Raw genomic sequence first — 25,651 nt, 5'->3', positions numbered from 1 at the left:
CGAACGCTGCAGTGAAATAATTGCTAAATCAATAGTCCAAAGTCACCAGTGGTATATTCACCCGAGCGGCAACTCAAATTATGTATATTTTTTAAAAACTCGATCTATACATATATATATATATATATATATATATATATATACATATTTTATAAGCGTCTGCTGTCTCTGACTTGGATAACTTACAGCATAGTTTATAAATTTTTACGGCTAAATTGCTTCACGCTGTGCCGAGCGATGGGTTTAAATTGAGGTTATTCCGTGGTCTCTGTACACGATCAGTCCTATAAGACGAGTGCTGCGTAAGCCAGCAGAGATACGTGAATAAAATGCCCCATAGAGAAATAGCAATATTCTGGTAATCGATAGAATAATTATTCACTAGGCAGATCATTGGGCATTAGAATAGTTTTTGCCTAAAATTGTTTGAGACCCTAAATTAAGTTGAGTTGTAGTGAACTTGATAACGAACTAAGTTTGAGTTGTAAGGACGTATCAAGTAATCGTTGGCGTTGATCCGTTTCACCGGATGGGTTTAAGTAACGCAACGAACGCTGTGTTGTTTAAAAACACAGACATATATAACTATCCCCGGCTACTTCACAGAATAACTCATTACCAATTATTGACAACCTATGGTAAGAGATCGTCAAAAACCGTCGAGGAGATGCAAGAGAGCTGTGACGTTTTTTTCTTTTATATTTATTAGCCGTATATGTTATTCAATAAAACCATCTATTTAGAGACTTTTTGCGCACTGGAACATTATCATTAATTTAGATCATATGATAGACAAGCGTAATATACTTAATTATTGCTTGTTATTATTATTATCATATATTTAAGTGTGAACGAATGTGCTTAGATACTCAGTGAGTATTATATTCTGTTTTGCTAAGTGGAACAGAAAGGCTAGGTAACTTCTGCGTTCACACGTTCGAGACTGATCGGCTCCGTAGCAGTGATTACGGCGACAGTATTAAACGCGAATATTTGTAATAGTTAGATGTCGGCATGTGCAAAAAAATGGTCGTATTACCCTGAAATAGGAATGGAATCACCTTATCCGGGAGCATATGCGTCGGTGTTGCCGGATCGTTCTCATGAAGTAGCGGGCTAGGCTTAGCGAAATTCAATGGAAAACGTATTCTCAGTCGTCTATACGTCTCAGTCAGCAAATGTGGCTTGATTCGTTTGTACCATTTCTAGAAACAGCTGCTCCGAGTAGACAGACGTGCGAGTGGCGGTACCATTACGCTGATCTTTTTCTGTAGAGAATCTTTTTTATCGCACCAATCTAGAGGCATGTGACGGCTACATGCGGCGGCACCATGCGTTTTTTTTACTAATATTCGATAATTTGCCAATTTATATATATATATATATGCTGTTAATTGTTATCTATGGCAGCCACTAATCTCTGGGCTAGCATAGGGCAGTTTCTGTCCACCTTTAGCTAGTATCGCATTCAGACCACACTGCCACAATAAAAATGGATTTTTGTAATTAATATCACGTAGAATGTCTGTTTTGAAAAACTGTAACGTCACCCATCTTTGGGAATTGGTTAGCCCTTGAATAAATATAATCGTTTATATAATTTCTCATTGAACGCTTACAAGAAGAACATGCCTTTTGGAACAAACGCGAGTCAACTGACGCTCCACCTATTTTCAATAAACATTTGCGTTTTGTTTCTATGATAAGGCCTAGTTGGGCATTCACTCCGAAAGCTCATATAGTGGAACTAGAATGGAGCGATTTTTGTCGACTACCTAGTGCGTCTGATATAGAAGCTCGTCCTTCGGATAAACTAATTGTAAGTTCTACAGGTAAGTAAAGTAGCGACATTACTAAATCAAATGAGCAATTAAGGAACAACACTATAAAAATCAAATGTCAACTTCCCTAAATTGGAACCTATTGTAGCTGTACGCACACGCAATCCTTCTTCTCATTATCACTATTCGATAATGAATTCTTTAATTGAGGACTCCAAAACTCGCACGAAGGTTGCGCTTAGTTCTGGTATTTGTAGTAACCGAACAAAAGGATACGATCTGTATCCTTTTGTTCGGTTACTACGCCGCCCTGATAAAGACATTGAAATGGGTCTGCAAGAGAGTTTTTAAAGACTTCTGTGTTGATACGTTGCCAGCTATCTTACGCAGGACGAAGCAAGTGAAGAGGAAAAACGAGTTTTTGGATGCGACGGCACTCAGAGACTCAATCAAACAGACGGAAATTTTCCAATGAGGACAGAAGGAGTACTATAGTATGAGATCCTATAAGAACCAAGAAACGGGACTGTCTCGTATAGCTACGCCAACTACAAGATCCTGGATCAAAAGGACAGCTACGTAGTGACAGCGTTACCAACGCATGTACAACAAAGCAGGCCGACTTGCTGATTCGTTTATGACAGGTGCCGAACCACAGAACGAAACTCACCTCGAATCTGGTGATATCTATAAACATGCTTCTCCATGTAATGGAAGACAAACATGCACCGCTCGTACTTCTGCTCTGTTTGTAACTATCACTAACCAAGGCCGCGCTACAGAATACATTTTTTTTTTCGCGCTAAGCACGTACAAAATTCTATACCGGGTCCATACTGTCATAAATCCTATTAAGTGCTGGTCACTGTCACATTCGTTTAAACTTTACAGCAAACAAAATACCATGGACATCGTTTTGGGGGGTCAGCGTATTTCTTGACATTAAGCAGCGGTAGCAGATTGTATTTGGATCGCAAGCGGCCAAACCGTAAGTACAGCAGAAGGGTGTGCTTACTCAAATCACCATTCAAGTTCTTATTGTTTAACTAATTTCAATAAGTATTTTTCTGCGGACTCTAAGCGGTAGATATTAAAAAACGGACCAAGTCAATTGAAAAAATGCATGTAAAACAACCTACAAATAGACCTGGTCATGGAAACGTAAATTAAATATGGTATATGTATGCATTATCGTTATGGATACAGCCGATCTCAAGCAGTGGGCTTAGTCCTGGTAGAAAATTACTTGCAGTCGGAAAAAACAGAGGCATCTCGAAAAGCGATGCAGAATTTGTCTATCTAAGATCTAACGAAGTCGACCACACAAGTTCGGAAGGCTTCCTGAAGCTCAATGGTACGATGACACAAATTGGTACTCGTAATGGATTTGAACATCGCTTTAACATATTCATTCCAGCGCTGCCGGTATCCTAGCAAGAGCTTACTACCAGGAAGCTATTGCCTTGTTTGGTAACTCTTTTACCAGCTGCATCCTGTCCTCTGTCGTTCCTAGGCAACTCTGGCGATAGACTGTAAGATCGTCCCTGGTAAAGACGTTCCACAAAAGGTGGCACCCTCTCCCGGTAAGATGGCGTGTCCTAATTGCAACAGAAACACCGGTGGAGAGGAGATCCCCGTGCGGCTTTCTAAGTCGATCGTTTCTGCCGCTCAGTCGCCTGTCAAGATCGCCGTATTCCCGCGCTGTCAAAGCAACCCCGCCGTCCGGACTATTGCGGGACTACTAGAGTACTGCTGCCGAAGCCCGCCAGGGCCGCTATTAACGATAGTACCACTGTCGCGTTAACAATTGATACCTGTGCTTCTGGGTCGCTCTGTTGGCATTGGCAGAAGGAAAAACTATTACTGCCATTACCGCTACCTTCCTATTGCAGCTACTTGCCATCTAATGGCAGCAGCTCCCCTATCTTCACTCGTACCGTAACAGCGGCGGTATCAGCTATTTGCCAGTATAAAATACTGCTTCTGGTGGTCATAGTTTTCATAGAGCCTGTTTCTTCTTTGTGGACAACACTGCGAAAAGCTCAAGTGGCCGTATCAAAAAAAATTCACAATCTCTGTAACCTGGTCAATACAAACCTCGAACGGAGCCTCGTATCAGAAGTAAACTGATTTCTGTACAAGTAGGACACAGTAACGCTGGCAGAACAGCTTCAGTGAACACGAGGTGCATTATCAACGCGCTTCAATGTGCCATAGCAGTTAACCTAAACTCGAAAAAAAAGAGTCACCATTTGTACCTGAGTCGTAGACAAACTAAATCTCAGACTCCAAAAGCCGTTCAACCACTCATAGGACATCTAGTTAACGAACAAGATGATCAACAGCGTGAACTACCAATACCATAATGTAAGCTTACTTTATACTTTGATAGATATATTGATATAGACTAATAATGGTAGCTAAATGAGTAAACAGGTGAAGAACACATACGTTTGGCCTATTCAGCACTTAGCTCGTTTAATAATTCATTATATATGAACAGATCTTCAGCATTACCTATTGTTGGGTGTAGGCTTAAAAACTTGCTTTCCCTTAGAAGTTTAACTGGAGTAAACTTTACCAGATTTTTATGGGGCTTTTCGACAGGGTTACAAAAGGCACGATAAGCAGACAAACAGCTACTAACCTTAATAATAAGAGTAATACTTTATTATTCGTTATTTCCTGATAAACAATGTCTGGTAATAATATTTACCAATGCCAATATTTGAGCCAATGTAATAGCAGGGTTTTTAGTTGTGATGCAATTACTCAGTCCACCCAGATTAGGTCGCCCCCTGGCGAACCGCTACAACCAAAATATATATGTAGAGTTCGCTAATAAATGAATTATATAAAGTAAGAGTTAATTACGCAATCAGGCGCATGTACATGTTGGGGTCTCGATGGTCTTGAAGTATCCTTTTCTATTTCTATCCCAGTTCAACTTTTCGAAGCAGTTGTTGCCTATTCTGATGCTAATTGTTGCCTGTTTTGCCCTCGCTATAGATCACACTAAGCAAAATAGGAAAAAAAAGAAACGAAAGAAATACTGAAACAGAGAGAACGTTCGTAAACCTATCGTCCAAACCGAGGAAACCATCACTATGAGCTAAATCAGCGTTTCGATCTAACGCCAAACAATGTATTAGTCAATATATCAAATACACTTCTACTAATATGATTAGTCGGTCAATGTCAATACACCGGTTGACGCCTTAGTACATGTAAACCGTTCTGTTATGTATCTGTCTGTATCGCAATGTTGTACATCTAAAATAATACCTTACCTTCCGTGAAACGTCAAGACACCTTAAAAACGCTGAATTATTTTCATTACGCTAATATTGTAGGTCAGATTAGGTATTACACATTGTAATGTTTTTAATGGAGAGTTTGAATAGGACAGATACGAGCAGCATCGTCCAACTGAAGACCTAAAATCGGTCATAGGCAAGAAAACCTCTGCATCAAGGCGGACTAGCTGAAAAGAAAAAGCACAAGTGTTTATTCAAGCGTTGTTAAAGATTAATTATACTATAATTCATTCTCGCGTTTTAATATCAAATGAATTTTATTTGAGTTATCTGAGCCAATTAAAGGGAAGAGTTCGTCTTTATTTTTGCTGTCGTAGTTTTTTGACCTTGTTCATACAATTTGGGTAGCACTCGGGTAAAATTTAGCTGCTCTTGCCTTTACAATCACTGGCTACTACGGTAATCACCGGAACTGCATACCTAGATCCCAGAAGATAATGCGATTGTTTTGACGACATAACGCACTTGGAAGGACAACCGCAAAACCATTAAGCCAAGGCTACCTAGACCATAACGACAAAATCGGAGATCGAAGAAATAGCAAACAGAAACAGGAGGTCGTTGAGAACCCGGACAGTCTTATGATTATCATTATTAATATGATGCAAAACGTCTTTTATCCAAACGGCACTCTGTTATTTGTGTCTAAAGATAAATCGGACTTGAACTTGTTTGCGCTATGCGCCGGCGCCATTTTTTAAAGAGGAGATTTTTTAAAAAGTTCGAACCATATGAGATTATAAAAAACATATGTTTTGAGAAAGGCGCTTGACAAATAGATACATATCATCCCGATTGTTTTAAAAAACGTTATGTACGAATCTGGATAGAGGGCTTGAGTAAAATCCGTACCACATTTGGATGTACGCCAAAAAAAATAATGAAATATATCCACACCGACAAATTTCTGTTGACTCATATATATCCTCGCCTAACATGGCTGAATGTTTATTAATCATAGCAGAGATAAAAGATCCTGATAACTTACTCTACGAGGCCTGTGTAAGTAAATCAGTACGGGCACAATGCCGTTTGAAGTTGTCTAACCTGCACTAAAATTCCCTAGAAGTTTAAAACAAAAAAATCACGTAAACTTCCACCCAACATTTCTTTCATCCATTAAGGCTTAAGTTCAGCTTGAAAAAATAATAAAGATCGACCGAACGTTTAAGCAGCCCGCCTCTACAATCATAACATGCGCTGTGTGACAGGCAAGATAAACGTAAAGAAGCTTGCGCTAGTTAAGGCGGTCGCGTAAATTGTATGTAGCTGTTGGCGCAGACTCGGGTGATTCAATAGTTGGATTCCAGAATGGAGTGTAGCCCTACTGATGGAAGTGGGGCGTGTCCATCTTTTGCTTAGCTGTAGGTTGTAAAGCGTTCTGGCAAAATGGGTCTGCGGTTGATTCAAGAGACAAGAAGTTTCACCTGGTTATCACCCGAAGAACACTGAACACGAATTTCAAAGGCTGCTTATTTCTAACAGTAGCAGCAGTGACAGGTCAATCAAATGTACTATTTTTTGCGGCTCCATTAAGCTATCTGTTATTGTGAAGTAGATTTTAAATTTAAAATCAATGGGGAAATTAAAACAAATGTATGTGTTCGCTTTTTTGTCCTTTCTACCCGAAGACTTCCCTTCTTGATTGTTGCTAGTCAAGGTTGATTAGTGTCGACTGCATTACCGCTGCGCGTCATAAACGATAGGACCGACAGGCACACGAGGCAACTGTTGTTCCAGAAGAAGTAAAAATCCTACTAACAAAAGAGAAGAACAAACAATCTCTAGTCGAAAATAGATTGGATGAATGTTGAGACGTCTTTGGCTAGCGGCTCTGTTTTCGAACAGTGAAACACAAAACGACCTTTGCCTCACCTAGAAAGACATCGTCTATTTATTTGATCGTATATCTGATGGCCTATTCTACTTCGCGCGCGCGTGCGTGCCTGCGCCTGCCAACCAACTCCTCCTCCAACAATCCTTTTGCATTCTGCTAGCAACATTTAAAACACGGCTGATATGTCCTTTTTGTCTATGCTACTTGCGTGGTATTTACTTAAATCTATAGCTGAAATTATTCAGGGTAAAATGGTCTCTTAAATGTCATTGAGTCGCCGCTGTGAGCGATTAGCGTGTTATTTTACTTAGATCTAGAGGCGAAACGATTGGATCGGAACATATTTGCTAGTACGCCTAGTTGTCGGACGAAGACCAACGTGGAATTAATGCAGAAGGTGTGCTGTCACGTTTGACGTCTTCGTAGCATCTGAATGCAAACATCGAAGGACTAGAACGAGTTCAGAGGAATTACTGTGTATGCCTGCATATTTTAAGACATTTTTTTTAGCATGAATTTCTATTTTGCTGAAATATTAAACAGGAATTTTATGAAAAGAAACCTCCTGAAAGCCGGTCGCTTTGTTTAAGCTTTTACTATAAGGTACATAAAAAAATAGTAAATTATTTTTAACTCTGGTTACTTGCCATCTGATATTATCTTGGTTAGTTTTTTCAGTTTATAGCACCTATTGACAATATGCAGTGTTTTTCCCTGATCTGCGCTTGTCTTTCCAGCCGTATTATAATTACTGCGTTTATAGACGCTATTGGTCACCCGTGCTGTAAGTCGGGCCAACCCTGACACAAACATTATACCTGACCCTGACTTCGTTGTAACCACGAAGAAACAACATACGATTTATTTTTAGCTAATTATATCATAATCTAAGCCACCAATCAATCCATCGGCATCTACGCATATGTTTGTGTCGTGTGCTACTTCTAACGTATTGTATTTGAGGTAGTTTTTTAGTCTTGATGTCAAAACTTGAACTTTGTATTTGTAATCGATTTAATTCATTCGATTGCCCTGCTATTATTTAGTGCATGTTTTCGCTCTTTATTGATTTATTGCCAATTGCCTTAAGTTTTTGTTTTCTACTATGATACTTTATTCCCATTTCATTGCCGTGCATAGTTTTCATAATGCAGAGACTAGAATTGGCGCCATTAGTTCAAATATTCCCACTGTTTCCCTTTCCATCATCATGGGGTCGGCTTCATTGCTTACTGCTCGGTAGATATCTGTTAAAGGGGCGGGCACAGCTGTGAGCGGCTGCGAGATAATGGCTGTAGCTAGGTTCGACCCCCCTTTCCCGTGTTTGCTCAGCTGTTCATTGAAACGACGGAAGCGCCCTCCACCGCGCCCTGACAACTCATAGGTGCCGGCTTCCATCTGGCAATTGTTCGGTAGGTACCGAACTGGGCGGCTCATAACAATAATCTGCAACACGTTAATCATAGAAATACCTTTTAAGCTAGCCGCGACACATTTGGAATCGTTTATTTATTTATTGCTTATTGGCCGGCTGTATACGCCGAGGTCGGACACCACAGTTGCTACGCGTTGTGATCTATCTGTTTCTCTCACTCGAATACGGTACAACTATTAGCAATAGCGCTGCGATATATAGCTAGTGATCATGGCCGTATCACCGCCTCCAAACAGCTTTCGAACGGTTTTTCGCTATGTGATTTAGATTTGTTCTTTATATTTTTAGAGCGCTTGTGTTGCTTTCGTTATATAAGGCGGGTCTCCGCAAGATGAGCGTTGACGTATTGAAAATAAATAGGTTAGTACTAAGCCGTTGATGTAGATTACGGCATAATAGACCGAATGAGAGAATTTGCTATCATTAAATAGCGCCCTCTCTCGGCACTTCTTACTGTACTGTGTGACGTGTGCGAGGATTTATCACATATTTGAAATTGCATTTGCTCTACGATTCCTGAAACTTTGACCGGACCAAAACAGCTGGAAATGAGCGCAAAACCTGCACAACTGCCCCGACCGGAGCCGGTAAGTGTTTTTTCGGCTGAACAAAAGTTTCGGAAAGTTAAGGTTGTGATTTTACGTAAATATTCCACTTCGAAGCTTTCCGTTCGTGTCCGACATTGCGAACGGTCTTTGATCAGTATTCAATAAGGGCATGTCTTTGGATCGTATTGATGGTACGTTATGTAGCGCGTGGAAACGCCGATTTAAAGAGTTTGGATACTAGCGGATCTGTTGCGCTCAGAGGTAAAGCGACTAATCGTGAGGCTGCCAACCCCATTCATTGTAACAGCTGTTTGACATTAAGCATAGTTTCTTCCCGTTTGATTATCATCTAGTGCAACTACACTTGGTTCGTATAACAAAATTGAAGTTTCGCTCTTTCCCGCTACTATTTTTAATACGTTCTAATAGCCCTTACGCATTAAAACCATGCGGGAAATTAAGTCCTTGAAAGTCCTAGTGCGTGCGACGGTGGGTATCAAGCGCGACCTTCAAAAACGTAGGCTGAACTCTCTTACAATTGTTTTGTTTTAACGTTCGACTATTGATATTATTTTAGTAGTATTTAATTACCAATATCGGATTCGTGACTAACAGTGAACACGATAAGATCAAAAAAGTTTATCAATTAAGCATTTTTTAAGTTACGTATAACAGTGTGAAACATTACGTATGGTGTGGCTTTTTCACACCGATATAAAATATTGTTGTTATTATTAGTACTAACACATATTGTTCTGTCAATAAGACATGGTGTAGCGTACATATGAAATGACTTATATAATGGCAGCATGTAAATGATGTAGCGGTTGCAACATTACAAAGGAACAGATGATCCGTCGGATTGGCTCTGGAGATCTTTTAGACAAAACTCTACCATGTGCTAGTCATGTGAACGGAGACCTGAAAACGTGTGCCCGTCTATTTTGATTTATTTTGCCCTATAACTTGCTATCTGATGAGGGGCAATTTTTAGTTAGCCGTGGGTGGCAGGCATCGAGCCATGCAACCCGTTACAACGAACTTTGAGGTAATGGGCTGTTGCGCCTTTTAGAAGTTGACGTGTGCTATCATAAACACGCAAACAGAGTCAATAGTTATATTTGGTTTTGAAAGACGTCAAAAAGTCTAGAAAAAGGTTCCTGTTTGGATCGGCCTATAACGCAGATGCAACCATCTAGGATAGAGCTTTGGGTTTTAGAAGAGATATCAATTCTTTTAAAATTTTTGTTCTGCTCACATAATACACACACACACACACTCAGTTAGATCATAAATTATCCTTATTCATTTATAGCTGTTCTAAAATGTGTTAGACGTTGACCAAGTAGTAAAGGTTTGTAGTTGATGCCATGGCAACTTCCGCTGGTTCATGAGAGACTACCTTTCGCTTGCGAGTGTACGGTATAATACGATCCAGCTTGTAAAAGGTATCTACCATTTTCGATGGCGACAGAACCATATGGACTCAAGGCGATCTATTTTGTCGCCGAAATGGTCCAGCTCTAAATTGGCATCACAATAGGGGAAATATCGGCCAACTCGAAGTGGAGCACCCATTACTATTTCCGAAAAATTCAAAGTGAATATTATTACCGTTGAAGTACTTGCTCTTAATGACGAGGTCGCACTGGCATCGCAATTCATTCTAAATTGTTAGAATATACAATGCAATGTACACACAGTCTGTGTGTAAACAGTCAGGACCGTTTAATTCTGATTAAAAGATTTACCAGTGAGCACAGCGTTAATATTGGATCCGTTAAAGCTATAATTTAGCAATTGTTAAAATAACAACAAAACAGTATGACTCAGATATGTGGCTAAGTAATGTGTTAATCAAAGAGTAACAACTGCATAATAGAAAACTGTGCTCCTGGGCACAGTCTTACGAGAAAGGCAAAAAAACAGTTGAGGAGGAAAAATGCAGGTAGACTATACATCATCATAGCGTAACAACAACCACAACTGCTAGATGAAGCTAATTATGTGCCCGAATACGTACCGATAGTGTACGTTAGGTGGCAGCACTATACACCCATAACAAAGCAGAAAATGTTACCGGTTTTATTAAGATTAATACCAGTGACAGTTAGCACCCGTTTTAAGCACAAGGCATCCATATTTCACCTGATGCACACGTGCGACCGAGTCCTGAGAGGTTGTTTAATCCTTTTTTACATGAAAACTATATTATGTTATTGTCTGTATGAGCGAGTAAAAAAAATGAACAGATATACGAACTAAGGAGATGTTAACGGCACTCACACTTGAGGATTCGCAGATATTGGATCACGCGAAGTAGAATTGTCAAAATTTTACCGCACGTAACTTCAAAAATGTTGGTAACAAGTGAAGGGCTAGGAGCCGAGATCGTTACACATCAAACAATGATCTTCGAAATCAACGGACAAGCAAATGGAACATAGCTCAATCGTGCAGGAACCGAGTGGTAATAGCTCAAATAGAAAATGAAGCTAGAGTTTGCAAAATGATAGGAACTAAACAGTCTTATTTTGAGAGTTGGTCATTTTGAAAAGCAGGATGTGCCAAAAGGATAAAATGTTTAGAAAAGTATTTCCTATATGTACAAATATTATGACGAAGCTGTCTGAACAGAACCGGAACATTCGAGGGCAGATTATCGAAGATGCACTAAAAAGGGAACAAAGATTGTAGGCGTTATTTCATGTTAATTACTTATCATAACGTTATTGGTGGAACGAATCACGTTCTTGTTACCCTGTCTTCATGAAAATTTCGTTGAGGACCTTTTCAACGAAAAAGGTATGTTACGTCAATGATGGACCGACATGGTTCTCACGAAAACATAGTCAGTTCGCATAGGTGTAGGCAACCCGTAGAGTATACATGCGTTTTCGATTTGTCGTTAACATCTAACGAGTTGCGTTCTATGTGGTATAATCCAGTTATACCGCGCAAGATTTATCGAGCATCTAATCACTATTGAATTATTCGTTTTGAATTTGGCGAAACCTCAGGGCCAGAAGGCAACCAACGTCGTCTACCAGCTAAATAAAATCAACCGGGACACTCGCGGTGCGATTCTTGGCCAAAGGAGTGGTTTCCGAGGATGCACCATCTGGTTTACCGGTATGTTTGCTCCCAGTTTTCATGGCAAGCTTACTGCGAACTGGCCGTTGTGCTGAGTGTTGGGGATACGCCAGGGGGACGCCAGATCGTTGCTATAGAAATGTGACAGAAAAGTATTGACTAACCTTATTCCTTCATTGTGTGTCACCCGCTGTTGTTCCGATCAGGTTTGTCAGGAGCGGGCAAGACGACTCTTTCGTTTGGGATAGAGGAATATCTCTGCAAACAGGGTATCCCTAGTTACGCACTGGACGGGGATAATATTCGGCATGGCCTCAATAAGAACCTCGGCTTCAGTGAAAAAGATCGAGAAGAAAACATTCGGTGAGGCCCCAGTGCATTCAGTAGTTTTAGACATGATGACAGTCCGTGGACGCATTTTACTTGAAAATAACACGATAATTTTTGTTTAATTATTTGAAACTATTACCAAAATCGATAAAAACGAAACTTTATAATTGATGTCATTTTTAGGCGTGTGGCTGAGGTAGCAAATTTGTTTGCTGACAGTGGAGTCGTATGCCTCACCAGCTTTATATCACCGTTCGCTAAGGTTTGCTTTATCTCTAACTTTGACCAAAGACATTAGCTGAAAATTAGCACGATTTAGTAAAAAAGCTTTCGCTTATCGGCTATATAAATCATTGATTAAACATAATAACCATTTTTCGCATTATCATCACCTAGGGACACATCTTGTCAGGTGCGTATAAAAGTTGGTTATAAAATCTAAAGAAAGTATATAGAATTCGTTCATAGCACCATGCTTGATTACGAACGTGCAAGCTAATTGCGAGAAAGAGCTATTATTGAACAATGTTGAAGATAATCTCGGGGGTATCGTCGGCGTCGGCAGCTATCTCTGGAATCATTATAGCACACGAAATGATGAAAGCCTGTGGACCCACGGTCACAAGACGATAGATAGCCCTGTCGCAATTATTTAGCTGTAGTTTGTTGTCACTCTAATCAGGTAGAAATTTGGGACTTCAATTCGTACTTTTTTATTCCACATACGAGTGAGTCCTTCGGCAAATAGTCACATGCCGGCAACCAAGAAGACACGTCTATTACTTGCTGAAGTGTGAGATCCCAAAAGACGCTTCAGATAGATCAGCTTCGCACGGAGAACAGAAACGGACAATCGCAGCGATTTACTTCAAATAGATAGATTTCATTCTGTTGCCAACTTCACTGCATGTCGCATACCGTTCCTTAAGATAAAGTACTAGATAGCGCTATTTAATAAGAAACAAAAAGGAAAGCTTTTTGGATGTGTTCGTTATGACCACAATCGGTGAAGCACCGTTCCGTCGAAGTCTGCTTGTAGTAGGCATCATTTCTTGTATCCTGATGTCTGAACCGAGTTTTTTTACGGAGATTAAGTGCTAGTCCTGTCTTCTACGTAACTGCATAAGAATTTATGCAATTACATGGAAGACACGATTACGCCCGGCGGTAACTCGGCCAACTGATGTACTTTCACAAAGAAACTTTTCCGTTCAAAGTCCGGTTTCCGTCGAAAAGTTGTTTTCATAAACATCTGAGGAGGACGCAACGCTGGCTAATGATGGGGCATGCCTCGCAGTTCGTTACATTTTTTCTACTGGCCCTGGCTGGGTTTCCGTAAGCGCTGGTGGCTGGCACCGATTTCTACCTGAGTTTCGTTCATAATCGGATGGCGGTCAGATGCGAGGAGCAATAGTCGCGGGGCATTAAGTTAGTTTGGGAGAGTGCGCCAACGGGAATTGAATGTATTAGTCTTTTTTACCTATAGGTTTTCCTTTACTGGAATATATAACATGTATTCGCTTTTAGTGGGTCTCCACTTTCCAAAAACTCGATTGGACATACAGATAGATTTGTAACGAAGTTGTCGACAACAGAGGTTGCCGAATGGTTCTCGAACGTTGTTATGTACTCTACAGCCGATGTCGTAGACAGACAAGAGTAGCTAGCGTGTTTTGGGTTACTCAGTAGGTCAAGTCTGATATTTAGATCGTTAGCAGACAGTGTAAGGTTCATAATGACTCATGAGTGGGTGAAATAATTAGGTAAGCCCTTCAACTTTTAACGCTGTGTTATTCACGGAGTAAGAGCATACGTGCAGCCGGTCGTCCTGAGACGAGGGCCTAAGGACACTGAGTACACTCTTGTCTAACCTTGTGCTTAAAAAAAAAAATAGGCACTGCCCTTAGCACATACACTCTGACTTTTTAGCTGGGTACACACATATATTTAATGCAAGTCTTCATGGTACATAGTTTACTAACAGATTCTTACTCGACGATATTTTCCAGCTTTGCCAATAACTATTGTGACTATGAAACTCTAATTTATACTGTAATATCTTCTGTGTTTCTTGTATATATTATAACTTCTACATTTAATTGACTTACCGCAGGATCGTGCTATTGCGCGAGAAATCCACAAACGCGCAGGGCTAAACTTCTTCGAGGTGTTCGTGAACACTCCGCTTGACGTTTGCGAAAGCCGGGACGTTAAAGGTCTCTACAAAAAGGTCTGCGTTCTATTAGTCATATCTTCCTCTGAACACAGTAGTAGAATACTTACGATTTCAACTCGATATCATAGTTTGTTGCTTGCATCAATAGATTTGTTCCGACCTTCTGAGCAGGCAAGAAAAGGCGAAATCAAAGGGTTCACAGGCATCGACCAAGCGTACGAAGCGCCAGAAAACCCGGAACTTGAGGTGCGGACTGACCAAGAAACCGTCAAGGAAAGTGTCCAAAGAGTTATAACTCTTTTGCGTGAAAACGTGAGTTACTCGATGGTTCAGCGGAGCTAGTGGTGAACCCATTTTCTGAATTGCAACTTCGAATTTAAGCAGAGCCGGGGCTTCAGGTCATGTTCGTCTCTTACTGTTTGGAAAAGGATGTGCCGCATATAAGTTAATTAAACTAAAATTAAAAATTCCAGAATATTATTCCCGAAAGCGTCACGGATGTGGTTCAGGAGCTGTTTGTTTCAGCTGACAAATTGGCCGAAGTGCGACATGAGGCTGAATCGCTTCCATCGATTGAGGTATATTAATCCGCTCGAAGCCGTATTTTTCTATGAGGGCCAGAACCTATGGATGTGATGGCCATCAATTCTGAAACTCTTGTAGTCGTTCATGTAAACCAAAAAGCAAGTGTCTCCAAGTTGCTTGCGAAAAGCTTGCTACATCTTGATACATAACACCAAAATGATTATTTTACAAACTGAATATTTCAAATTAAGTTTTCGTAGCGTATATCAAATGCTCGCCTGTTTCTTAGATCCTCCGTTAATTTAAGCATGACTTGCTAATTCTTAGAAACTCTTTGGTGTTACTTGTAGATAACAACAGTGGATGCTCAGTGGCTGCAGGTACTCAGCGAGGGCTGGGCTACCCCGTTACAAGGTTTTATGCGAGAAAAACAGTTTCTTCAGTGTCAACACTTCTCATGCTTACTTAATGGTATGGTTCTGTGATACTGCGGAATTGAGCTGCAATTACCTTGTTATACATGCATAAATTCTAGACGGTAGAACCCTGTGATAACTTTACGCTCAACTCACTGACTTTGAGCTTAATATTCGGTAATTTTTCTCGTGTCAACTAAGATGGTGTAACAAATCAGTCCATTCCAATCGTCCTACCGGTCAGCACCGAGGACAAGGAGCGGCTGACAACAAACAGCGCCATTACGCTGAGATACCAGGTAATAACAAATCCTTTATAGTGATCAATATTGTTAATAGCATAACAAAACTGCTTCCGTAAATTGTATTGATTACCTGCAGAGCATAAGCTATTTAGCTATTTAAGATAAAAGCAATCTGGACCTTTCTCGCTACAAGCGCTAGTTTCGACCAAATTTCAAAACGAAGAATGATACCTATTCCTAATTATGCACGGATATTGAATAAATTAAGTTGTCTCAACATACAACTTTATATTACATAGTTTAAATATATTCATAAATACACGTACACGAAAAAGTTGCTCGAATACCTGGCTGATTGAGAGCTTTTCGAGAGAAAACCCCAGCAATAAGGAGACGAATACGAGCGACAATATGATAAACGCTACCGGATCAGGTCGTGAAGTCGGCACGTTTAAGAAAAAGAAAAAGAAGATCGATGCGGAGTAAATACGGGAAAGCTTCAGAATGAAGCTGTACGAATGCTTTCTTCAGGAAGAAACTGGCGAAACTTTTAGCGAGCTTGTGAGTGCCAAGCTGGAATTTTGTTTTCTGGGCAGCATTGTACAGCTCGATGACCAGAGTCCCATTCAGGCTTCGGGCCAGCGAATCATCATGAACCTGTGCCTATCTCATATCAAACGGTGAGGCACTGGTCTGTAGCGGTGGTAGCAGTACTGCAAGAAGATTGGAAAGCAGACTTTATCTGGACCGAAAAAGCTGCTGCCCGTACTCTCGCGAGCAGCCGAGGCCCTGATATTTTCTATCGTCAGGGTCACCAAGATGCGCGGAAAAAAGATGCCACGGTATTTTTTAGATAAAGGAATTTAGGGTAGAGCTTGTATGCACGTACGCGGATCTGACATGTGCCAACTCATGGGAGAAAGCCGGGGGAGTCTCTTTCTGCTCCACCGATAACGAGTCCGGTAATCCACCGCTAAACAAGGGTAAGCATGGACTCGTACCAGCCAGGTCGCTACAAGCACTACCGCGAGAAGAGGGCTCACTTCATGATAATGCGACGCCTTGTTGTGTGATTCTATTGCCGAGAAGACGCCCTTAATCGCATCGAAAACCGGAAAATGTAATTGGGTTTGGACACAATGGAATTCCGTCCGGCGCGCGCGAGAAGATCGCAATAAGATGTGAATTGCACTTGTGGGGCATTAAAAGGTCTGGCCGCAGTGTAAGGGCAGCCCGCCAGATGTGAGCGTGGTCTAAGATACGTTTAGGGCTTGGATTGAATAGCTGTGAGGCGCTCATTGCTGCCAGCCTACGATAGAGCTAAGGCAGTCTGACTTATATCAATGATATGATTCATATAGATCTCAGGTACTGTATTGCATTAGGCCATAGGCAAAAGCTCAGATTCGTCTGAATGCCTTCACTCAGATTTCAGATAGAAATCCATGAGAAAGTGTGCGCTGTTTGTAGTCAAAATAAGTTATTAGGAAATATGGCTTAACGAGGTTCTGTCGCTTTCGTTCAGAAAATATATTTGTAAAAGATGCTATTCTCCATAGTTACTAGAAGGTCACCGAATGATTGCAGAACCTAACGAAAACCGACACGGCATTACTAAGGAGCTAAATATCCACTATAAGACAGTTTTAAACCATTTGAAGACAAAACAAGGCAGAAGACTTGGATGCCAAAAGAGCGCACGCTCCATCAATGAAATCAAGTGTTGATCACGGGAAAAAACGGAGAGTGGGTCATATAGGATAATAACGTGCGAAAAGATCATGGCCAAAGGGAAACACCTGGAAACTTTGTTAGAGCATCGGCTAACGCTAAGCAAGGTAATCCTATGCTGGGATTTCTACTGTTAACAACCAAGAGGTTTACAACAGGCCATTGAAAGAATCTATGGGAACTAGTGAGTGTAAGGAGGTTGTTCACCGTCATGAAAATGCCAGATTAAATACGTTTTTAGCTTCTCGGGAACTTGGATAAGAGATTTTAGTACACAAAACGAACTTTACACTTCATCAGATTATAATCTGATGATGCTCAAGGCCACAGAAATTCTACAGTGAAGGGATTATGGTGTTAACAGAAAAATAGCGGAGGGTCATCGTTGGCGTATTTCCTTTATTTTATTGGTTTCATATACATTGCAGTATGCCAGTCGCAGTTTTGTTGTTAAAAGCAATATGTACTAAATTTGGGCATCGTTGTTTTCAATTAATGAATCGTACTACAAAAATCATATATATATATAACACCATTATTTAAAGCAACCCATTTTAATACTGGCAATCTTCTTGTTTCTGACTGCTCGTATAGATGTCGTGTACAAATGATGCAGTGACTAGTTGTTAATAGACTCGCAACTTACGACTTACGCCGAACTTGCTTTTGATATCAACGTTGCTGCCATCATCGGGATTCGAAAGCGTGGGCTCAGCAAAGAAGCGGTTTTTCGCAACTTTAAAAATTAAAGTTGTAAAAGATGGAAGTCATGCAATTTTACTCCGAGTATATCTTATTTAAATGGGACATTGCTTCTAACTGTAATCGACACTCTAACAATGACTGTGCCTAAACGAGCAAAATGATCAAGTTAATCGTGGCCGTTTTTTTTTATTAACAAAACAGCCGCGTTCCACTAAAATGCAATCAGGAAATACATTTATTATATACTGGCTACCGCTCTCTCTTTTCTGTATTTCTTCTAGCTAACGAGTTTCGAGTCTGGTATTGATGAACTCGTTCAGTCGGGTTATCCTAAAGTCGATCTAAAATTTAATTCACTGCAGAATAGGATTACACCGGACTCGTAAAGGAGGAAAGCAACTAACTGAATCCTCTAGAGAGATAAACAGCGGGGTGGTAAAAACGAAAAAAAGAGTAAATGGTCGTCATTTGTGCCCTAATTTATTAGACATTCAAATAACAATACGGAAACATGGAATTTTTGCTCTAAAATTTTAGTAGCGGTAGGCGGAAGCACAAGTTCATATTGGTTTGCATTTATTAACACGCATTGTAGTGTTGAGGGGTGCAACCAAGCTTTTATGAACCGGTGCGGATAGTGGACCAGAAAAATGAAATGTATCTACTGTCAACTTAAAGCCTAGAGTATGCTAAAGTTAGTAGGCAAACGCGTGATCAGTAAATCATCAGAGGGACTACTTAGAAAAGCTACAGCTGTTGCGTCATGCGAAGTCTTTAGACCGTTTGAAAGCTTAGACTCGCGCAGCTTAACAGAATTTTACGAATTACGGTAGAAAGAAATTCGAAATAAAGTGAGCAAAAATTAAGATTTCTATATCCACTGATCATGTAGCTTCTAACCATATAGCGCCATTAGCGTGGAGCTACATGGCCTAACACTTTCCAAGGTATTCTTTTATCCTTATTCGAAGACGAATGATGCACTGTAGGCTCCGCAAAGGCTTATTTGGCGAACATACAAGTGTGGTTCGTTCCCCTCAGGTTTTCAATGTTTGCATTATGTACAATACGTTCTGATTACCACTACCAAGGAAAAAAATACAAATTTCAGTAATGACGATCTGCATGCGTATACTATTGAGGGTTTTGCTGAAAATACATGAACGCGTATTATAATAACATTGAAGAAAAACATTTCGAAGCTAAACTGGAACAAGCTATAAGGAACAACGTAGCATTCGCACTTTAAGGCTACATGACTAGTGAACTAGAAATGTTGGAGCCTGCCTCGATCTTCAAAACGCCTACTTCTGGCTATCTGTTGACTAGTCCATTAAGCCTTGCGTTTTGGCCTTTGGCTTCAATAAGCTACACGAAAAGATTATAGAATTTAAACACTTAGCTATATTGAAAGCGTTCAAATAACATCTGTCAATAACAGTTCTCTGAAGATTCGTGTTCATATCAGCTCAAAAAGCACTAAACGCAATGAGGATTCTGGAGCTGCAAGAGCACCTGTAAAATCCGCGGGACTTGTTGTTTAAGTAGACACAGTAGCTATAAAAAAAAAAATTAGAAAAAAAAACACTCAAACAATAATAGTATCAGTGATGCTTATTACGGTATTATGTTATTAGTACTGAAATGAACACCTATACGACCATATAGGGCTACTAAGTACTTACTGATAATATGTTTTGGTGTTGTATCATAGGTCTTTTATATGTGAGGTTTTTATTATTGTATGACAAATTTTTAACAAGCGAGCGAGCGAGCGAGCGATCGATCGATATATGGCACACATAATATTGAAATGGAAACTGCTGAGCTTTAAGTCTCAAAGTTTAATAGGGACCGACAGGCATCAATAATCGATTTATATATAGTTTAGGCATGCTCAGTTTGTTTCTATTGTTTCAACACCTTTTAGGGAAAGCCATTGGCCGTTCTACGTGAGCCTGAATTCTACTCTCATCGTAAAGAAGAAAGGTGTGCCAGGCAGTTCGGTCTGACCAATAGTGGACATCCGTATATCAAAGTACGTTGTATACTCTTACCATATAGATATTTTGCAGAATTTCTTTTTGTAACCTATTGTAAAAGTAACTGAAGGTGCGAATTAAAAGAATATTTAATATTATCTGTGATGGGGAGGGTGTACTTAGATTGACCCCTCTCAAGCTTTTACGATGCAGCAAGAGCTGTCCTGGTGCTAGCGGCTGATGAAATAAAAAAAAAAAAAAACTATTAGGTTCTTCTTACGAAGCACTGATGACAATTTGCGAAAAAGTTTCGTCTCTGAAAAATCTTCTTCCCATTTGCCGATTTTAGAAATATCGAGATTTGTCTTAAACGTAAGCTATCAAAAAAGTTGATATTAAAGGCTCGAAAGTAGCATGATCTAGGTGGCCTGCTGCTAGAATCTGAGCGTTACGAGAGAACAAAAGAAAATATTATTTCGAAATTAGGGATAGCTTAACGTGTTAACTATTTCATATCTCGAAAAACATTTTAAGGATTAAGATAACGAGGATGTTTTCATGTTTGTGGAAAAAGATGATTATGGAGAGCGGTGATTGGCTGTGCGGCGGAGATTTAGAAGTGCTGGAAAGGCTGAAATGGAATGACGGTCTTGACAAGTATCGTTTGACACCCAAGGTAAGGAAAAAAAATAGGTGGTAGTGCAAACTATTCTGAAAAGTCATGCAACAGGCGCAGATAACGTTCATTTCATATAAAAAAAAAAAAAAAAAAAAAAAAAAAACGATCAAGCAAGGATAAGTCATTAAATCAGGTTTGAAATTCGTATGTTTATTCAGGGGGATGTTGTGTCAAAGATGCTTGTCTATTTGTTAGTCAGTATGTGACTTCGAGCTGACCATTGATAAATCTGTTGCTGTGGCACAGGAACTACGTGCGGAATTTTCTCGGCGGGGGGCAGATACCGTCTTTGCTTTCCAGTTACGTAACCCCATTCACAACGGACATGCTCTTCTAATGAAGGTATGAATAAAGCTTCAATAACAGCAAAGTGATGTTCTATCAAACCTATATTTTATATCAATGAAAGATTATCAGGCTCAATATCGACTATAGGTATTTTTGCGCCCAATACGTTGGGCCAACATTGTAAAGAATTTTATAATTTACTATTCATTAAAAAACCTATAGCTTAATTTTCTGCCCTGTTTGTATTACTCATGAAAGCGCTTTTAAAAATTATATCGGGAGATATAACGGTTCTTGATCCGATTACCGACGAGCCTATATTGATTATTTTATTTGAGCTTTATTCGTTCCTTGAGCTCTAGAGAAAGCTCAAATAAAATAAGCATTGCCTACCAATTCTGTGGCGTTGTTTAACGTATGTTACGCATGGCTTGCACAGGAAACGCACGCATCCTTATGCAACCGTGGCTATAAAAATCCAGTTTTGTTGCTGCACCCGCTGGGAGGGTGGACGAAGGATGATGATGTGCCGCTATCCATTCGAATAGATCAACATGCCTGTGTCCTAAAAGAAGGCGTTCTTGATGAACAGCAAACTGTGCTTGCCATCTTCCCGTCGCCAATGATGTACGCTGGGCCTACCGAGGTTCAATGGCACGCCAAGGTAATTATTCTATGGCGACTCAGCACAGAGTTGAAGTTTGTCAGCACCAAATGACCCCGCTAAATGCTTGTTGCGCCCTAACGGAGTGCACCGATATTCGGTCTGCTCAAGTGTTATCGGGCGATATGCTAGTAGTATTATACTGGCTCAAACAGGTCTACTGGAACAGGGCTACTTATACAAATTAATAACACTATTTCTAGGCTCGTATGGTCTGCGGGGCAAACTTCTACATCGTAGGAAGGGATCCAGCCGGAATGCCTCATCCAGACACAAAACAGGACATCTATGACCCAACGCACGGAGCCAAAGTCCTTACGATGGCACCTGGTTTGCACGGACTTGAGATCATTCCTTTCAAGGTATCTGCTTTGGCGGCGTACTACCTGCATCTATTGTTAATCAATGATTACATTTTACATGTAACGAATGTTTTTGGATAACAAGTGAAAGTTTTGTCAAGATGTACGTAGATATGAAAGGTTAAGAACAGGTATAGAGCCTGCCAGTTCAATTCGACCCCAGTCGGATTGTTTTTTTGCATTGAAACTAAATGAGGAGAAGAGAACATTACAAAAAGCGTAGCAACGCGTCCAATTTACTCCATGAGCTCTATTTTAAGATACATCTATATGAGCAAGAAGTGATCTTAATCTTTATGGCAGCAGTTTATCGTTCCTCTTTAAGAAGCTAGTGCCTATCTTCTTAAACGTCATTTTACCATGAAGCAAGAAGGCATGGAACTTGTTAATCTCGTCGATAAATACTTCCAGGTCGCTGCATATGATAAGAAACAGAAGAAAATGTGTTTCTTCGATCCATCCCGTAAAGAAGACTTTGAATTCATCTCGGGTACGAAAATGCGTGGCCTCGCACGCGAAGGAAAAGAACCGCCTCAGGTATAAACTTCTGTAACTTAAAATTGTAAACACGCTTAACCAGCAATGATTCCAACTTGCTCATAACCTTAGAACAATTTCAATATGCAATGGAGAAACTTATTTCACTAGCTCACTAATTATGGAAAAAGGACACAGTAATATAAGTCGCCAATGCGCGTCTTTGAGAGCTTGTTAAGGCAATTATAAACAGCAGCTAAAAATTTCAGCGTTGTCGTGCAAGAAGGTGATAAAGGGTAGCACCTAGCTGCCAAAACTGCTGATATCATTCCGCTGTCGTTCCAGAGATCTATAAAAAGAACTCCAGTCAAATGCGGCCCTTTGTAACAGCCCCTAAACCAATATCCAAGGCCTGCCCATAACAGAAGCACAGCTGAAGGTCATTTTTCAAGTAGATGCATCTGTCTTGCGGTGTCTAGGACGCTTAGTAGTGATAGTTGCCCCGCTGGCACTTGTTAGCCATGGCACGGAAGATAGCCACCTATCTAATGTTTTTGTAACAAAGAGCTTAATTATTACTATTCTTAATGTTACTTTTAGACACACGTTTTGAGCTCAGTTTTTTTTTAAAAAATCCTTGCCTTTTGTGGTTGAGCGGTGTAATTTTTTGGACTATTAGGTATAGAAGTGAATGCTGGGCTCTTTTGATCGGCCTTTAATGGTCAGACAACCTTTTTCCAAAAACCTGAATCGTATCAAATGCCTCTATGACCGATAATTCTTTGCCATTTTACAGCCAGCTCCTACCGTTCGAGTCGAAACAGTCACTCAAGTCAGAACTCATTTACAAACTTATTCGGAAGTTTGCTGAAATTTATTTTATTTGTTTGTTTATTGAAACATGTTGCAAATATATTGCATCGATTAGACGAATGATAGTTTGTACTATCTTGTTGTTATGACAGTACAAACTTGTAGTAAACAAATAGTTGGCATTGAACTCTATTTAGATATATTCCTTATTGCCACTAGATATACATATCAAAGATACGGCTTGAATGCAGAGTGATCATTGAGGAAAGAGCGCGGGGGGGGGGGGGTCGAACCTCGGAATGATCGATGCTTTCCTCAAAGGAGAATCATAGAAGGATGTGGAGATTTAGGTTGAAAAAAAAACTTGTTCCCATATTTAATATTAATGAAGCATTCAGGAGCGTTGTCGAAGTTAACTAGTCTAAAGTTTACTTGGCGCCCACCGCTAGAACTACGATACGCTGGGCAAAGTTTTGCGGCAGGTAAATACTGGAAAGGAGCGATATTTAATGCTATCGATTCTTTTATGCTGATTGAACTAGTATCTCTAGGTGTCTCGCAACGCGGCAGAAGCAAAAAGGTTTGGGTACCGCATAAATCGTGTTCAAAATATCCAAATAGCTCGAAGAAGTATATCATTGAATATCGCATAGACATACTAAACACTGCCACACTGAACATCAAATATTTATCCTTTTTTTTCCAGTTTGGTATAACACTTATTATTAGATACTTTATTCGCCATAGTGACGTAAAAAGGTAAGTTCCCGGCTCCAAAACCGAAAACCGTTGATTTGAATCTCGTGCTGAAGCATGTGCCCTGCCAAGGTAGTAAAACAACAAAGTTCATTCGAAGAAAAGTACTTAAGAAGCACTAATTCTGTGCATCATTGCAGGGATTCATGGCGCCAACGGCTTGGAATGTTCTCGCCAAGTACTATAAAAACTTGTCGATCCCAAAAAGTAATTGAAAGGTATCGAGGACGCTCAATCTAGATTTTCGAGCGTCTACACGAGTTGGAGAAGCACCTGTCAGAAGTCTGATCGGTTCATAAAATCATCTAATTAATTCAGATTATTCAATAGAATATGACCCTTATATTTGTTCGGTACATTTCGAAACGTAATGCAATGATCAGATTCAGAGCGAGATTTCATTGTATTCTTCTATTCAAGACTATGATAAGGGTAATACCCGATCATAAATTTCGATCATTAGAGGATTCCAAATTTTTCAAGCGTTCACGATGGGTACAGGGTGCGTTTTTCCATGGCAAAGATCGCCGAGAGACCCGAGGGTGTAGCAAAACGAGTGACGACAAATCATATTCGCTGGGAATACCTGATAAGCATATGTCCATAAAGAAAACAAAAGTTACCGACATTCGGCTGTTTTTAAGTAGACAAAGTGCACTAGCCATTAGAGATACTACTGCCATCTGAAAGTTGAAATAACTTGCGCAAATCATAAGAATGTAACAAAGCGATGATATACATAACATTAGCATTCTTATGCCGGTAGGTCATTTAAGAAAAAATTATAGTAATTTTCCGTGGTCGTCTGAAAAGCGATAAATCCATCGATCTTTGTCTGCGCGACACCGGAACCTTACGGACAGGAATTCTTTACGTGAGAAACAATGTGAGAGAGAGGACGGCAGTTATATAAATGATGGTAATTATTATTCTACAGAATATAATAAGCGAATTAATAGAGACTTGGAGTTGGCAGAAGAGCTAAAACAGTGATGAGAAAAATAATATTTTAAGAAAACTGCCCACTTTATCATTTGGCAGAAAAAAGCGATAAACCCCGCTTATGATCGTAGCGCCGTCTTTGTGATGTATATTATCATAACGGAAGTACTGGATATATATTTGTTGCAGTATATTTTGTTCACTTTAAACTTATATACATATTTGAAGAGTAATAAATACTATATATTTATGTATTGTGCACAAATTCGTTAGGTTTTTTTTTTAACCAAACTAACTATAATTCAGTTTCTAAAGCAGGTGCCGATACGATGCTAAAGTATTTATATATTACAATATTTACTGTATTTAACAATCGCATTTTACTTCGGCTACAGAGTCTAGTAGCGAGCTGAAAGATGTTACAAAGACATTTTCGTTATCGGTTCTGGACGAGCTCTTTGCCGCCGTTGTTTAGGTTCTGCAATTAACGGCGGGTTTCAACCGCGTTCTCGCTCCTGTTCACGCTGTCATAGATACTTGAGATTCCTT

General features: G+C 39.9%; 1 protein-coding gene and 1 long non-coding RNA gene across 5 annotated transcripts in view; one reads left to right on the top strand and one right to left on the bottom strand.

The window, feature by feature from the left end:
* The window catches only part of LOC147754728 (uncharacterized), a 29,816-nt gene that overhangs the window by 1,952 nt on the left and 2,213 nt on the right, over positions 1-25,651 (bottom strand). The window contains exon 2 of the long non-coding RNA XR_015330035.1: positions 12,176-12,433. This is a non-coding gene — a long non-coding RNA (uncharacterized LOC147754728). The remainder of the gene's footprint in view (positions 1-12,175; positions 12,434-25,651) is intronic.
* On the top strand, positions 3,485-25,367 carry Papss (3'-phosphoadenosine 5'-phosphosulfate synthase). Of its 4 annotated transcripts, none has more exons than XM_086992619.1 (17): positions 3,485-4,148; positions 8,913-8,957; positions 11,939-12,050; positions 12,218-12,374; positions 12,525-12,603; positions 14,455-14,571; positions 14,689-14,829; positions 14,991-15,095; positions 15,393-15,513; positions 15,660-15,757; positions 20,070-20,177; positions 20,696-20,797; positions 21,047-21,142; positions 21,528-21,752; positions 21,956-22,114; positions 22,526-22,651; positions 22,861-23,596. In XM_086992619.1, exons 1-17 carry the CDS (start codon positions 4,116-4,118, stop codon positions 22,879-22,881), a joined length of 1,845 nt encoding a protein of 614 aa, XP_086848745.1. In that variant the 5' UTR covers positions 3,485-4,115; the 3' UTR covers positions 22,882-23,596. The 4 variants fall into 4 exon arrangements, with proteins under 4 accessions (XP_086848745.1, XP_086848744.1, XP_086848746.1 ...); XM_086992618.1 differs by lacking the exon at positions 22,861-23,596 and adding an exon at positions 24,301-25,367 and having other exon boundaries at positions 3,486-4,148; XM_022811928.2 differs by lacking the exons at positions 8,913-8,957; positions 22,861-23,596 and adding an exon at positions 24,301-25,367 and having other exon boundaries at positions 3,488-4,148.

Source organism: Varroa destructor, unplaced genomic scaffold (assembly GCF_002443255.2).
Source record: "Varroa destructor unplaced genomic scaffold, Vdes_3.0 BEIS01000006.1, whole genome shotgun sequence".
NCBI classification, from domain to species: domain Eukaryota; kingdom Metazoa; phylum Arthropoda; class Arachnida; order Mesostigmata; family Varroidae; genus Varroa; species Varroa destructor.
The sequence above is the reverse complement of the archived record's forward strand: the minus strand, read 5'-3'. Positions and strand labels throughout refer to the sequence as shown.

Excerpts from the sequence above, each read along its gene's own strand:
- Papss (XM_086992618.1), top strand. The coding sequence starts at position 4,116 with ATGATCAACAGCGTGAACTACCAATACCATAAT. Across the intron at positions 14,830-14,990 it reads TAACTCTTTTGCGTGAAAAC|AATATTATTCCCGAAAGCGT; the intron begins GTGAGTTACTCG and ends TAAAAATTCCAG. Across the intron at positions 21,143-21,527 it reads GACATGCTCTTCTAATGAAG|GAAACGCACGCATCCTTATG; the intron begins GTATGAATAAAG and ends TGGCTTGCACAG.